Below are 17,240 nucleotides of genomic sequence, written 5' to 3' on the forward strand. Positions count from 1 at the left end.
TGAAATCTGAAAAATCGCAAACACTAAATGGGTAAAACAAAAAACTAGCTTTATGCTATTTATAGAATTTAATCTCACGGGTATCTACGAGAACATCTGAAAATAACAGCTTCAATAAACTCCAAATACGCTCTATCATGTGAGTGAGTAATGTTACTCCACCCCCACCCCCACCCCATTGCAAATACACGCGTCACTCAAAATCATTGTCTAGAATGAAACATCATATCGACCTTTACGCCTAATTTCCACATCCAACCAGAACTGAAACATGTATGGATACAATGTCCCATGAAGTGGTAATATACTATGAAGTCTCCTAAGGGTCCTTATTTTTTAACCAATGAAATCGCCTTCTATCATGAAGTAGTAATTCTTATCCTATGAAGTGGTAATACACTATGAAGTATCTTAACATATATACACTGTATTATTCCCATTCTGTGAAAAAACTTCTTGAATGAAAGAGGCTACACTGAGGATTTAACTAGCATGTCCTCCTTTAACATTCCAACATTAAACTTAAAAGAAGCTCTCGATATATCTGACTGATAACAAAAGCAGTGCAGTCAGTGTGATAATGGGTATCGTCGATGTTGAACCTCCACTAGCAACAACGGGTCGGGAAATGTTAATGTGGCGGCTGGTCCGTCCATTGCTAGACCTATATTGAAAAGAAATTAACTTATGTTAGTTGATAAAATATTGCAATGTTGCATGAAAATTTTTCAGAAGTGGACAGGGGAATAAGAACAGTGTGAGTGCCACGAGCTACGTAGAGCGGTAAAGACATTTGTTAATCTTCAACTTTTGATAGTAACCACGGAACGCATACATATAGCTTTTCACACGAGTTGGAATTTTCACGTTTGTCTGTATTCTCGAGGGTTTTTAAGTTTAGAACTCTTGCAACTTTGCACATCATTGACAGTTTTTAACGTACGCGGTGTCTGAATTACAAAAAGTGTCATCGTATAGAAAAACTATTCATTTGTTTATCTATTTAATCATTTAGCTAACATTGACAATTTACATTTTAGTCAACTTGTTAAACTAACCTTGTTCTCAGCATGGCTTTAGGTTTGGCGTCGCTTTCCCCGTCTGTGTTTAAATCTGCCCAAGTGTTCCCACTGTTGTCAGAAAACTGCACGGTCAACCCGGGGAAAGCAACATTGGCTTGCAGAGTGTTGCCATTATATCTAAATAAGTCAGATAATTATAATTAATTTTAATTAGACGCCAGGCCTGTAGGCAGCAGTTTCAAAGGGGGGGGGGTATGAAAAAGTGGACCTGCGTGTATTCATAGGACCTACAATAATGTAGGTCAAATGTGGATTCAGTCCGCGCATTTTCAGACCAAATGGGCGGTTACCCCGGAGCCCTCTCCCCCAGCTTTGAGAACTGGATGTAAAATATCCAAAATGATATATGATCATTATGTTGTAAAATATATTGAAAGACAGTTTGTAATCTTTGGCCAAATGTATGCGATAAAATATGGCGAAGATATACTTCATGATATGATAAATTTCTTCACTTTATCTTCAGATGGTGTCAATGATCGTTTCATTTTCGTGCAACGCTCAATGTAAATTCAGTTTACATACGTTATGAATAATTTTGAATAATTTTAAAGCAATTTAACTGTCTACACCATTGTACTTACTTGGCGCCGGGACACGGCAGGTAATAAGACACGCCCATTTTGTCTAGGCGTGGCAGTTCCTTATAGCCTAAAAGATTAGCAAATCTCTCCCAGTCTTTCTTTCTCTGTTTTTCCCTCTCCACTTTGTTTGTAATATCCTCCCAGCTTGCCTTGTGCCACGCTCTTTCAGCTACGGCCAACAACCGAGGATAGACATTGAAATCAAATTGTTCGCCAGTGCGCATTGTTTCACTCCACAGTTGCCCTTGTATACCTGTGAATGATATATAATCGCATATTAAATACTGTTTGCTTTATCTTAAAATGTAAATAAATAAATGAAAAACACGACGCTGACGTGTACTTTATTTTTTTTCTATAATATCTCTTATAATGATGTATTATATACTCTACTTCTTGCATACTTTTATTTCCATTTAGTTCCTCTCTTAGAGCTTAGACTTACGACTCACTATAAACGGATGATTTTTTAGTAAATATATTTATATTTACCTATGATATTTTCTGGTTTCTCTAAAGGCACGCACCGCGTTGAGTCCTTACAAAACTCCTCTTCAGTCAAAGGCTCGCCAGATCGTTCGTAGTCTACATTGGCAAAGAGGTTGTCCGGCATGAACCCAAACGTCTTTCCGGTATCGGTGAACCTAGGCCCCCAGTAATACCCCCTCTCCAAAGGATCTGGTTCTTGAGGGTGATCGAAATACAAGTGTGTGACCTGGGACATCACTACCTACAAGCAACAAAGATGTGCATTTACTTTTGGAGAACTTTCCAGACACAATTCGGTTGATGTATTTGAACTGGAGGAACAAATAAATTTTGCCTCTCTCTCTCTCTTGTCTACTTTTGTACGCTCATTTTACATGACAATATAAATTTGTCCACAGCATTCATTTTTGAACGGTATCTTACCTTATATCCCGCATTTGCCAGGTCATACGCACGCCTCGCGGTTCCCCATTCCCAGACGTTTTGCCAAGCATTGCCGTAGATTTGATCACTTTCTAGTTCTGTACGGTTGAAAGGAATGCCTTTTTCGCCTAAAAGCCCATCTTCCCACGCAGCGAGGCCAACGCCAAGTGTCTCTGAAAAAGAACAGTTAAGCAAAAACCTTATTTTACTTTCTGACTTTTTTTACTCTTTTGACTTGAAGTTTTGATATTATATGTCTTCTTTTTCAATGATGACTTACATACCGATACATAAATCTTTTGGCAATGAATATATAAAGAATAATAAATGCACTGTGTGATGATACTTTCAAACGTTACATCCTAATAACGTTATTAGTTCTGACCTGTTATATTGGATACTTTCTTCAAGAACAGTTCCATTAAGTGTTCCTTTATACTAGCACTTGTGGCATTGACAGACGGAAAATAATTTCGGCAAACCGTAGAGTTTATCCATATCCCATCTGGAACTTCATCACCGCCATAATGAAACCACTTCAATGGCTGAATGTCCCGATGCATGTCTATTAGCGCCGATACAACATGTTCTACAAATCTATAGGACGACTCTTGACAGGGGTTCAAAGCATTGTCATCAAAATATTGAACTGAGAGATATGTAGAAGTATCATTTGGTTCGGATAATAAGTACTGATCTGCTACTGAATCCGGTTCTCCTTTTTCCTTGAGATTAGCGCTTCTTGCCTTCATGGCGATAATGGCTGCGTGTGAATGGCCAGGAGTGTCTACCTCTGGAATGACTTCTATGTGTCTGTCGTTTGCGAATCGAAGTATTTCTTTATAATCATCGACAGTGAAGTATCCGCTTCCAAGTCCTACTCCGTTTGGCAATGATCCTAGTTGGGATACGACACAGGTTTTTTCCGTTACATCATGACACCGCTTGGAACCAACCTGTAACGATTAAATATCATAATGCGACAAGAAGGTGGTTATATCTTTATGGCAATTGCTTCTCACCAATTGTATGATTTGAAATCACAGCACATCTTTTTCATATGATACCGCTTTTCCACCCCAACAAAGAATGGATAGGCATTTTGAAACGCACACAATCAGAGCGTTTTTAATGTCGCATTTTTTTTTTCAAATTAAACGTGGGTTTAAGCGAGCCCAGCCTGAACCTGTAGGAAAAGTGTTAGCAGTACTTACTGATGTCAACTCCTCTAATCCAGGTATTTCCAATCTCCACCCTTCGTCGTCTGATAGATGAAAATGGAACTTATTCAATTTATACGACGCCATTACTTTTAGCAGCTTCAAAATATCTTCCTTCGTCCTGAAATTCCTAGCAACATCCACGTACATTCCTCGGAATGCATATCTTGGGGCGTCCTTCACTGCTATTTTAGGTAGTTTATTGTCCGGTGTTATCAAGCTTAGCAATGTCTGTATGCCATAGAAAATTCCGGGAGCGGACGCTGATTGGATTTCTACATTTTTATTGCTATCGCTTATAGCAATGCTGTATGCCTCTGTGCTGGAACCCAAGCCATCTACTTGCACGTTTCCTTCTCTTAAAATTATGGCTTTCTGTTGCGGCCCTGGGTCAGAGTCCACCACAGTCAGAGGTAAAGAATCTTAAAAATGAATTAAGAAGGTTAAATATAATAAATGCGTTATTGGAAATATTTTCTCAAGTTTGATAATTGACAGCAAAACATTACTGAACCCGTTTTTCAATACCCAATATTTCATTTCTTTATAGGCTTCATAATGTATAAAATGGCTTGGGTTGGTTCTCATTTGATACACAGCCGACGCAAAAATTAAAGTTAAGATATTAAAAAAGAAAATGTCATACCAGTCAAACTCCATGTCTCGTTGATAAACCTTGGCTCAGCATACAACATCCAGTCCCCACTTCCCAAATCCAACATGGTATTTGAGTCAACCGTCATCTCCACAGGTTTTGGAATCACTTCCATCGGACTCTTCCCGAGGTTTGATATGTCGTTCAGTTTGTATCGCTTTTCAGGGGTGTAAGGGTCGTAATAATCCTTCAGGTCCTCGTAGTAATATCGCTTCCATTTCACGGATGAATCCAACGGGCTGACAAAGTTGAGGCTTTCACCCGAAGTACTTTGTATGACCCGAGGACTTAGAGATGAATTCGAACTCGCTACGTACCTGAAACCGGCATTTAATCAACATTCACAAAGGTGTATTCAGATTGTACTTTGTCTGCGCAGTTGTACATGTATAACTGGGAATTGAAATACATTTTAAAGTTGTGATCATTTCATTTAAACGTTTGTTTACAGTCAAATGAAAGGTAATGTTTCTACTGATATTGCATATCATTTATTGAGACCAGTGAATACGAAAATCTTTCTACCGATTTATATCCACATATGTTTCATCTGTCATTATATTATTCGATAAATATTGTTCGATAAATATCATTCGATAAATATGTATGAAATCATTAAGAAATATTCCCCGATAAAAAGTAGTGTAAAATAACTTTTTCATCAAAAGTTTCTTTTGTCACATTGTTTTTTACCTTACCAGTTTGGCATTACATCTGTCACGGCAACTGTCCAGTATTGTCCCTTGAACTTTATGTCATGTCGTTGTCCACCTGATAAAGTTTTAAAACCGTCATCTGGCTGCAACTTGAAAAGACAACCCTTAATGTGGTAAATCCTTATTCCAGCTGTTTTATAAGCTAGACCATCTGGGTACGGTAAGTTCTCTGGCTCTATAAGTCTAATGTGACAAAAGTATATGGCCCAGTCGCCTTTCTCAATCGCTTCTAAACCTTTATTCGTCAGTAAAATCTGCGCGTCGTAAGTCTTCCACGTATCTACGGTGTTGTCTATAACGTCATAGCGGATTTCCAGGTTTTCACCAATGTAATCTAATGTTTGTTGCGTCTGGCCTAAAACTGGATTTAAAGAAGAAATGACAAATTAATAAATACTTCTTGCTATTTGCAAAATTATAGAATAAAGCAAAACGGCCATTTACGGACACTAATGAACATAACGGTATTTTCTAACGATTAAATGGGAATTAAGTCTGCTTTTGATTTACTTGATTGTTTCACGAGATATAAAATCACCGTCCGTATTAAGATAAACCGTGTAATGTTATCTGCGATGGCTGTCGTTATTACCATTACCAGATCACAATAACAATGATTACTGAAGTGGTGACATTAACGTACTCGCTGCTTCAAATGATACACTCTCTTATAGTAAGATCTCTCTAATATATTTTTTTTATCTGCGTAGCCTTGTTTGTCACAATCATGCTTACGAATATATAGTCAGAGTACGAGAAGAGACCAGGTATGTACACGTGTGTTATCAAGATACTTTGAAAGTTTGTGTACACTATGTTCCTTAATTAAAAAGTGTCCTGAAGATTTATCCCCCAATAACACTATAGCTTTGGAGACCGGCTTAGTCGCCGCTCTGTTTTTCTGAATTGAAATTATTTGCTAGCGTGGCATCAGAGCAACGCCGTTAGTGGCTTTGGACACGTAGGGTTAACACGCGGTACAAACAATGAACTTTAAGCAGCATTAAGGCAAATAACTTTAGATAAATTGCATGACCTGGATATATGATTAAGTTGTAATTGCTATTTAATCTTAAAGGCGGGTCCATGGCCTGCTTTATTTCACAAACAGTCCTATTTCTTAAACATTCCAGTGGTCATTGAATGATATTGAAATGATATATACCTGTAGATTTTTGAAAGTTAACATTTAAGTGCGCTACTATCAGAATTTTCGCTCTCCGCAATTGATCTCGGGTCCTATATCCTCTCACCGGGCTATATTCTTCGAATTACACAAGAGACTGTGTTCTACTTGTTTAATTTACCCCCTCCCCCTTATTAAGACTTTTGAATATTTGCCACTCAGAAGGTCGTACTCCATGCAGGAATTTAATCATGTTGTCGCTGTCTCAAAAGCGTGCTCGTCAATATTTATAACGCCTTGGCAAATTAAGTGTACAAGTACCCATAAAATGATATGACGGTTAATGGGTGATACTTTTAATCTACGCAGGGAAATTAAAGTAATAAAATATACAGAGTAATATACAAAGTAGAAAACGAGAATGGTTATTGGAAATTGGACAGTTTGAACGGGTAGATAATTGGGCTAACTCTAAGATATGGGATTTTCAAACTTTCATAATGAAATCAGCATGTCAGTCATTTGAAGACACGGGGGGCATTTTTCTTTAGTTTTGTAGCAAATCTAATTGCAGGAAAAAATGAAGACTTTCTACGCATAAAACATTTAATCTCACATGTTGTAAATTCGAAATTTCTGGACAGAGATGTAAATTTCAAAGAAACGGGTTAGAAAGGGGTTACAGGAGATTTGAATGAATGAATAAGTTGAAGTCAGCCTGGACATTTTAATTAAAAGGGTGAAGGCATCGAAAAATCTGGTTCAACAAACGTGAGGTCCTGGCAATAGGTTTAACTCGCTCAGACCATTAGGCCCCTAACCTTTGTTTGTCTGGACCAATAATTAAGTACCAATGCTCAGGTTTATATGTATATTTTTATTAATGCTGAATGAAACTAACTGGACCAAACGAGCATACCTCATCATTTGTTTGTTTGTTTGTTTTATATTATTGACATTGAGGTTTAAAAAAGTTTTGACCTATATCTACATTCCCGTAGTGACCGATTATAATGAAAGTGAATGTTTCGCTGAACTGGAAGAATGTAGAAGAAAAGCATTCAGAAGATAACAGGCGAAAACCTTACCAATATGAGTTTTGTTTAGACTGATAGTTTCATCATTAGGATAAATGACCTTGAAAAAACAAACAAACAAACAAAAAGACAGTGGAGATTAAGACGAACCATACGAGAATATTAAAAATCTCCAAAACTACCAGTGCATTTGCCCTGCCATGTCCTTACTTTTCAATTCAACCACCCATTTGAGCAAAAGAAGTGAAAATTGTTTTCCTTTGTATGCAAAAGTTAATCTAAACAAACACCATGAAACTGAACAGCCAGTGGAAGTTCAAGGAAAATCCAAAACAGAAACATTCCGTTAATATCAGATAAATCAAGGCCTTTACCTCGGATAGCTGAATGACTTTATCGCAGTTTGTCTACCTCTTGCAAAAACTTTTATTGACAGAGTATCGAATGACGTCCCCAATTTATTTTAAATCTATAAGTCTTAAAGCGTTAAAGAAAGAATGCTTAGCTTGTCCTATTTCTTGTAAAACAACACAGCTTCGCACTTTGTATTCCGACGCGGAAGTTTTTTGATACGTCTCTTTAGTAAACTATACATGAGTATTTTCGTCTTACCTGTGTTATTTAATATGCAGACCAAAAACAATGCCACTAAGACGTAACTTAAGGGCGTTTCTCCCCAAGATCTTGCCATTTTTCTGCCAAGGCCCTATCGTTTCTTCTGTTTATGATTCCCGTGCTGACGCCTCATTTATATGATAAGGTCAAGAAGCTTGCTTATCTTGTTGTCAGGGTGCGAGTATAGTGTATCGTTTGCTTAGCTAACTAATAGGCCTACTGATAAAAAGTATAGCTAATATGATTTACATGATTAAATAATAGTGTTCACCAATGTGAACAGCATTTTAAATGGACCACTTTAAAAATGCGGAATCAGGTTTTGATAATGTTTATCGCTTGGACCACATTGTTTATTTTTACACCACCTCTCTGATGATTGATAATATTTGATCTACTTATTTTTAGAAAATCAAAAGAATGAAAGAAATATGAAAAATTACACCCATGGTCGCACCCATTAGATAAATTAGTTGTGATTTAAAAAAATAAAGGATAAACCTTCTTTTTTCAACTCGGTTTTCCTTACTTATAGGTTAATGGTGGAAGTCTGTCAACAGTATGATTGCAGCAGTAATAGTGATTCAACTCACTCAATAAAGTAATTTTCAGATTTTAATCTCAGATTTAATTACGAAATAAAAAATATGGCACCAATTGCCTCTGGTATGAATCCCAACTATCGCAGCAAAGGCATCGTCAGTCAATAGGTGTTGGTTGCTCCGCTACAATTATCATTTAAAACTTTATTTTCTCATATCAAGGAAATGAGTCTCTTCCTTGGTTCTCTGCAAAACACAGTCGATGGTGAATGGCATCAGACGCAAGCCTAAAGGCCAGACATCAGATCCGTCTGCCTAATGGGTGTGTTATAAAGATTCCCTGTAAAATTCTCAGGTATTTTTGAACATAAATCCATTTCCACCGTAGCTGCAACGACACGAGTTATCCAGTTTGTATTGGCAATGATCACAATGTTCTTAAAATAATTCCCTGACACGACATACTGATAATAAAAGCAGTGCCGCCAGTGTGATTATGGATATCGGCGATGTTGAACCTTCACTAGCAACAACGGGTCGAGAAATGTTAATGTGGCGGCTGGTACGTCCACTGCTAGACCTGGAGTGATTGGAAAAATGACTCATATTAAGTGAAAAAGTAACGAAGAGAGATGGAGGAGATGGCTGGACCTGTTAAAGCTGGGTTTTAAGTAAAATGGTAGCAATATTGAATTGAACGTTTTGCTTTCCGCATGTGTGCCGACACAGTTGTAGGAAATAGCAAGAAAATTACAGTAATCTGTATTTCACGATTCAAAGCATTGTCTTAACTTACTTTGTTCTCAGCATGACCTTAGGTTTGGCGTCGCTTTTAGCGTCTGTGCTTAAATCTGCCCAAGTCTTCGCACTGTCGTCAGAAATCTGCACGGTCAACCCGGAAAAAGCAACATTTGCTTGCAGAGTGCTGCCATTATATCTATAAAAAAAGGCAATTATTAAAAATAACTTTTAAATTGATGCAAAATACATTTATAAGAAGGGAATAAGACATGATACAATTAAGATATGTAAAATGATAAATCACTTGCTGAATTTATATTAAATTATGCACTTAACCAACAGCATTCATGCCTCAGAATAGTCTCAGAGTTTCTTTTATTGATTTGGACGCTGTATGGGAAGATTATAGACAGTGGGTTAGGTTTTCATATAAGATTAATCAGCACATTTTCAGTTTTAATGAAAATATCCGCAAAACAATTTTTATTGTTGTTGAAGTAAATTGTCTACACCATTGTGCTTACTTGGCCCCGGGACACGGCAGGTAATAAGACACGCCCATTTTGTCTAGGCGTGGCAGTTCCTTATAGCCTAAAAGATTAGCAAATCTCTCCCAGTCTTTCTTTCTCTGTTTTTCCCTCTCCACTTTGTTTGTAATATCCTCCCAGCTTGCCTTGTGCCACGCTCTTTCAGCTAGGGCCAACAACCGAGGGTAGACATTGAAATCGAATTGTTCGCCACTGCGCATTGTTTCACTCCATAGTTGCCCTTGTATACCTGTGAACGACATGAAATACGATATAAAATGCTGCATATATTTTTTATTCAAATAAAAAATGTAGAATAGAAATAGCATATTTCTGGTGAAAATATGCCTGTATAATTATCCTATTATCTTTTCTATATTATTATTATTTGAAATGGTGTATTCTGTTACCTAATTTTTTTTGAATATTAAAATTCCTCTTTTTAGGTAGCTTAAACTCGTCTTCCTATAAATGGATGAATTGCTAGCTTGCATTTATATTTACCTATTATATTTTCTGGTTTCTCTAAAGGCACGCACTGCGTTGAGTCCTTACAAAACTCCTCTTCAGTCAAAGGCTCGCCAGACCGTTTGTAGTCTACATTGGCAAAGAGGTTGTCAGGCATGAACCCAAACGTCTTTCTGGTATCGGTGAACCTAGGCCCCCAGTAATATCCCCTCTCCAAAGGATCTGGTTCTTGAGGGTGATCGAAATACAAGTGTGTGACCTGGGACATCACTACCTACAAGCAACAATCGAATATGGCAGTGGGTTTTACCTAAGAGATCTTGCCACAATCCCTTGGCTGTGTTTGAGCTGGTAGAAAAAAATATATTTCTCTCTCTCTCTCTCTTCTGTCATTGTCCAATTGCACTTTGGTACAGTCATTTAATAGCGTCCAACAGTAGCGTAAGCACTTTAAGAGCTATGATATCAATGTTCACAAAGCAAAGGTAAGAAAATACAACAAACAAGAAGTCATCATTGAACGGTATCTTACCTTATATCCCGCATTTGCCAGGTCATACGCACGTCTCGCGCCTCCCCATTCCCAGACGTTTTGCCAAGCATTACTGTAAATTTGGCTGCTTTCAAGTTCAAAACGGTTGAAAGGAATGCCTTTTTCGCCTAAGAGCCCATCTTCCCACGCAGCGAGGCCAACGCCAAGCTTCTCTGTATTAAGAAGAAACGACAATATTGCCAGAACGTTAACTAAAGTCTTAAAAACTTAATCAATTTACTTATTTGGTGTTCAAGGTCTATTAGGATTCCCGTAGTTATGACATACCTTATTTATCGTTGTTAATTTACAGACCAATAATTTATATAAATTGTTCACACATAAAGATATTAAGGGAACAGCAAATACTCTGTAAGGTGACACTTTGATATAGTATATCCTAAAAGTTTTTGACCTGTTATATTGGATACTTTCTTCAAGAACAGTTCCATCAAGTGTTCTTTTACACTAGCGCCTGTTGCATTGACAGACGGAAAGTAATTTCGGCAAATCGTAGAATTTATCCATATCCCATCTGGAACTTCATCACCGCCATAATGAAACCACTTCAATGGCTGAATATCCCGATGCATGTCTATTAGCGCCGATACAACATGTTCTACAAATCTATAGGAAGACTCTTGACAGGGGTTCAGTGCATTGTCATCAAAATATTGAACTGAGAGATATGTAGAAGTATCATTTGGTTCGGATAATAAGTACTGATCTGCTATTGAATCCGGTTCCCCTTTTTCTTTGAGATTGGCACTTCTTGCCTTCATGGCGATAATGGCTGCGTGTAAATGGCCAGGAGTGTCTACCTCTGGAATGACTTCTATGTGTCTGTCGTTTGCGAAGTGGAGTATTTCTTTATAATCATTGACTGTGTAATATCCGCTTCCAAGCCCCTCTCCGTTTGGCAATGATCCCAGTTGGGATACGACACAGGTTTTTTCCGTCACATCATGACATCGTTTGGAACCAACCTGCAACGATTGAATATCATGATGCCACCAAACGGCGGTTATACCATTATGGTAACTGCTGCTGAATTTCTCATCAATTTTGGTTGATTTGAAAACGCAGCGCACCTTCTTCGATTTATAGGCTGCTCAAATCCAATTAGGAATAGAAAGACATTTTGAAACGCGGACAGTGAAGCATTAGATAAACGTCGCAAATCTTTTTCAAATAAAAAAGCGTTCTTACATGAGTCTGGTCTGAACCAGTTAGAACAGATAAAACAATACTTACTGATGTCAACTCCTCTAATCCAGGTATTTCCAATCTCCATCCTTCGTCGTCTGATAGATGAAAATGGAACTTATTCAATTTATACAACGCCATTACTTTTAGCAGCTTCAAAATATCTTCCTTCGTCCTAAAATTTCTTACGACATCCACGTGCATTCCTCGGAATGCATACCTGGGGGCGTCCTTTACTGCTATTTTAGGTAGTTTATTGTCCGGTGTTATCAAGCTCAGCAATGTCTGTATGCCATAGAAAATTCCGGGAGCGGACGCTGATTGGATTTCTACATTTTTATTGCTATCGCTTATAGCAATGCTGTATGCCTCTGTGCTGGAACCCAAGCCATCTACTTGCACGTTTCCTTCTCTTAAGATGACGACTTTTTGCTGGGGCCCTGGTTCAGAGTCCACCACAGTCAGGGGTAAAGAATCTAAAAGTTAGAAATAGAGGATTAAACATAACAAATTCGTTATTGGAAAGTTTTTTTTTCTGAGACCTGTGCGATTGACAATCGACAGTAAATTAACAGTATGAATGGACAAGAGTCAGTGTTTTAATATTCGATGCTTTAAATCCACACAGACAGCATAATGTGTAAAAATTGCATACATTTACTTCATACCCGTCAAACTCCATGTCTCGTTGATAAACTTTGGGTCAGCAAACAACATCCAGTCCCCACTTCCCAAATCCAACATGACACTCGAGTCAACCATCAACTCCACGGGTTTTGGAATCACTTCCAGCGGACTCTTCCCGAGGTTTGATATGTCGTTTAGTTTGTATCGTTTTTCAGGGGTGTAAGGGTCGTAATAATCCTTCAGATCTTCGTAGTTGTATCGCTTCCATTTGGCGGCTGAATCCAGGGGGCCTACAAAGTTGAGGCTTTCACCTGAAGTACTTTGTATGACCCGAGGACTTAGAGATGGATTCAAACTTGCTACGTACCTGAAACCAGGATTTAATCAAAATTTTAATGGACAATTGAAAAAAACAAAAAAAACAGGTTCTTTACATTCTCAATTATCTTCATCTGTCGTGACATATGTGAAATATACATAGAAAGCAATTTTCTTTTCGTATAAATAATTTCTATGTTCTTACTTTAAAGAAATATACTAATTGGTTTTTGGCCTATAATGCTTACCAGTTTGGCATAATATCTGTCACAGCAATTGTCCAATACTGCCCTCTGAACTTAATGTCAAGTCGTTGGCCACCTGATAACGTTTTAAAACCAGCATCTGGCTGCAGCTTAAAAAGACAACCTTTAATATGGTATATCTCCATTCCAGCTGTTTTATAAGCTAGACCATCTGGGTACGGCAAGTTCTCTGGCTCTATTAGTCTGATATGACAAAAGTATATGGCCCAATCGCCTTTCTCAATCGCTTCTAAACCTTTATTTGTCAGTGAAATCTGCGCGTCGTAAGTCTTCCACGTATCTACGGTGTTGTCTATAACGTCATAGCGGATTTCCAGGTTTTCACCCATGTAATCTAATGTTTGCTGCGTCTGACCTAATGCTGAAATGAAGGTAGATATCATACTGTAAATTAATCAATGTTCCTACTATTTGCCAAATTATAGAATAAATCAAAATGGCACTTTATAGACCATGATGAACTTACTGGTATTTCGTAACGTTAACATGCGTAATTAAGTCTGCATTAGGTTAACTTAAGCATGTCACGGAAACAATATTACTGTCTATATTTAATGTAATCATGGAGCATAATTATAGTCGTTATCGCCATTGCCAGATCACAATGACACCGAGCCTCTCTAATATTTTATTTTCCCCTTGGTATACACCCTTCTTTATCACAGTTAACAAAATGACCTTTGACTTTACCATTAATAAAAAAATGAATGTGTTTTTAAGATGATCAAATTCAAACATTTATTACCGATCTGCTAGAAAGAACACAGGAAAGCGGAAATTTACAATCATGAATTCGAAAAATGTAATTTGAATTTTCGAACACTGCATGGAGATCCACAAACTGTATGTCCCAACAGTCGGGTCATTTAAAGTACTGTTGCTTTTCATGTAATTCATAATGGTGTTCTGATGTAAAAGAAATCTGAAATATAGCAAAAACTCAGAAGGTCCATTTCATACGTACTGTAACTGTTTTTATTGAACCAAGGTAATAAAAATATTTTGTAAATATTTAAGCCTAGGGCAAATTAGTTCCACAAGTGCTCATAAAATGATAGAGCATTAAGCCCTTGACACTTTTATAAATCCAATATAAAATATTTGGTTTCCGCAGGGTACAAAATGTAATGATATAAAACCGTGAATGATCTGGACAAATTGTTAACTATTGGAAGTATGAAAACCAAACAATGATGATAATAATAGAACTAATGATGATGATAATGAGAAAATAAGAGAAATTTTAATTTTTTTTAATGTTAGAATATCTAGTGTAATTCAATGAAATCTTCACATACTACGGCATGTATTTGCTTCTTTCCCCCACCCGATACGTGTGTATAAGATTTCTACTTTTTGATATTGAAATCTGCATGGGGTGACGAGTAGATAGCAATCACTTTAAGCCTCGACATTTATTTGAATCAAAATAAATCTTCTTTTAAAATTGATCACTACTGCATGACTTGACCTGCGACTTCGCGAAAAAAATCTAATTCTAGATCACGCACAAGGACACATACTATGACAAAAGATTACGATAACTGTTGGGAGACAGCCTTTTTTTCTAAATGTTTGGTAAAGGGAAGTTTGGCGTAGATCAAGGAGACATAAATGATTTGGATGGAACGTTTGAATGAATGAATAACTTAGCGCTGACTTAAGCCATTGGTGGAATGGTATCGCAAGTGCTATCTAAATTTGTTTTATAAATAATTCGACCCCAATACTTCAAATCTACCTTTGTTGGCCTTATTTTTAAAGCAATGATGAATTTATTAAATGTTATAGACATGCATATAATCCATTAAAACTGCATGTGTCTATAAGTTATTTAATCACGACAAAAAGCATTTTAATGTAGAAAGTAGATCAAAAATCAATTACACTGAAATGAGGCAGGGGATCAGTTGGAACAAACGGGCAAGAGCATCGTGTTATTTGCCGAAACGGTTGCAAAATTCACTTTGTTGAAAAATCCTCCTCGCGGCACTTGGTAAAGAGAAAGTGAATATTTTTGCGAGCAAAAATAATTAGGTCTTCTGTAAAGCATTCTGAAAAAATAGAAGTTTATGTTAACTTTTCAATGTCTCTATCGTGAAGAATGGTTATAACCAAAATTTAGGCAAATAGAATGTGGGATGAGCCATACGGAACTGCATAATTTCTACAACTGTCACAAGCACTGGTGTTCGTCAGCCAGATCCTATCAAACAACCCACTACTGTGGTTGTTTTCCCAAGCTATTTTAAATAAACATCATGAAACAGAACAGCCCGTGGATGTACAAAGAGAATTCGAAACAGAAACATTCCGAAGCTCATAAAAAGAAGCCTAGGGCCTGACAGTACATCTGAGTTAAATAGAAACGTTTATTACATAGTGTCTCATCTCTAGCTAGGATTTTAATAGACAAAAACATTAGCAGATGGCCCTGATTTACTTCAAATTTATAAATCAAATACCGGAAAGAACGGATCCTAAGGACGTCCTAGTTCAAACAATACAATAGTGCTATGTCCTCTTTCTACACGTGCGATTTCAAGTACGGAGGTGTCTCTTTAGATAACCTATACGTATTTTCATCTTACCTGTATTACTTGATACACAAAGTAAAAACAACGCCAGTATAGCGTAGCCGTGTGTGGTTTCTCTCCAGCGTCTTGCCATCCTTCTGTTAAGATCCTTTCGTTTCCTATGCTGACCCCTTTAAATGCTAAAGTAGAAAGTCTTGGTTAAGTTGTTGCTAGGGTGCATATCTAGTGTATCGTTGTCTTCTTGGACTTTAGTTGGCAAAAAGTATTCCAAACATGATCTGCATGGCTAAATAGCAGTGTACACTAATACACTGTGTGTTACAAACTTTGTGTACGTTTGAATTAGGTCACTAAATAAAACGCAAAATCCCAATCTCGGAATTTGTGTTTTGGGTTGACCGTGCAGTTCACTTTACAACCAAGCGTACAAAAATGCAAACACATGTAATAAAAGATTAATTGCAGAATGCAAGAAGCGAAATTATAGAAAGAGGTCCAGAAAGTTTCCCCTTGCTCACGTCCGCCAGGGTAGTTACAATTATCATGAAAACGATAGTAATGCCTGTATTGGTTACTGAAATGATAAACAATGGATGAAAATATGAAATAACGCATATAGAAATCGTGCTTCCTCAGAATCGTACGTATTGAAAGAATGCATAACACTCTTGGGCTAAAAATTAACAACAAGAGACCGAAATGATCCACATTCTTGCGTTGGGAATTCACAGAGCAGCGTTGGGTCAGGCAATTTGATGTATAACCTATTGTATGAGACAAATGGCTAACCAAAGTTTGATGAGTTTTATTTCTTGATATATGCAATGCCCTGTGGAACCCACAATTTACCGGTATTTGGTACACTCTTGAATAAAGAACGGCGAAGACATTTCACCAAAATTTTTCAATTCTTTCAATTTCGCCTACTAACAACTTGCAAAACGCACAACTAGTATGTTTTCCGAAAACCTGTAAATCTACATCAATGCACACTGACCGACACTATATCTATACTCTGCATATATACTCGCGCTATGAAGAAAACTTATGCCATTCAAGATTAACAGATCAATCACTTATCGGAACATAAATATTTTGTACATAGTGACTCAATAGGTTGTGTATTAATGGATAAAAACTAGGAATGTTCTATTTTACCTGACAGATAGGCCTAGATACGTAGTTTCTACCTTCGTTCTGCTTATACACTGCCTTCTGTCTGTTCGCCGTCCCCTGTTGGAACTGGCACAGTGTATATTGGTATGAACATTAAAAACGTTTTACACAGTGGGAAATAGCCCCTGGTATATCTTCGTTTCCATTTATCATTTGATAGCGATATAAATGACTATCATACTGACTTATGATTACTCATAATCTCACGATAAGTCCACGCGGATGTGACACTTTTTTTTTTTTTTTTTTTTTTTTTTTGAAAGGCAACTTGTTTTTTAGCACGGTGACATGAATTGGCCTTACAATGTTGTTATCGGGTGAAGTCAAGCCAACGACAGTGACACAGTGAAGTA

The 17,240-nt window shown here is 37.2% G+C and overlaps 1 protein-coding gene across 1 annotated transcript; it reads right to left on the minus strand.

The window, feature by feature from the left end:
• Positions 1–519: 519 nt before the first annotated feature.
• On the minus strand, positions 520–17,098 carry LOC106158882 (uncharacterized). Its single transcript, XM_013535001.2, has 20 exons — positions 16,870–17,098; positions 15,766–15,890; positions 13,157–13,535; positions 12,632–12,957; positions 12,012–12,439; positions 11,173–11,743; positions 10,758–10,930; positions 10,262–10,499; positions 9,755–10,007; positions 9,286–9,426; positions 8,936–9,069; positions 5,152–5,530; positions 4,445–4,770; positions 3,793–4,220; positions 2,964–3,534; positions 2,579–2,751; positions 2,159–2,396; positions 1,667–1,919; positions 1,059–1,199; positions 520–664 (listed from the first exon to the last, which is right to left on the minus strand). The coding sequence occupies exons 2-20, from the start codon at positions 15,842–15,844 to the stop codon at positions 523–525; spliced, it is 5,373 nt and encodes a 1,790-aa protein (XP_013390455.2). The 5' UTR covers positions 15,845–15,890; positions 16,870–17,098; the 3' UTR covers positions 520–522.
• Between the last annotated feature and the right edge of the window lie 142 nt (positions 17,099–17,240).

This window comes from Lingula anatina, chromosome 1 (genome assembly GCF_051362555.1).
Source record: "Lingula anatina isolate TDL-2025a chromosome 1, LinAna3.0, whole genome shotgun sequence".
NCBI classification, from domain to species: Eukaryota; Metazoa; Brachiopoda; class Lingulata; order Lingulida; family Lingulidae; genus Lingula; species Lingula anatina.

What these genes read in the sequence shown, in the direction of transcription:
- LOC106158882 (XM_013535001.2), bottom strand. Translation starts at nt 15,844, where the DNA reads ATGGCAAGACGCTGGAGAGAAACCACACACGGCTACGCTATACTGGCG. An exon ending in CGAGACATGGAGTTTGACGG is followed by an intron (nt 12,440 to 12,631) that starts GTATGAAGTAAA and finishes TCTAACTTTTAG; the next exon opens with ATTCTTTACCCCTGACTGTG. An exon ending in CGAGACATGGAGTTTGACTG is followed by an intron (nt 4,221 to 4,444) that starts GTATGACATTTT and finishes TTCATTTTTAAG; the next exon opens with ATTCTTTACCTCTGACTGTG.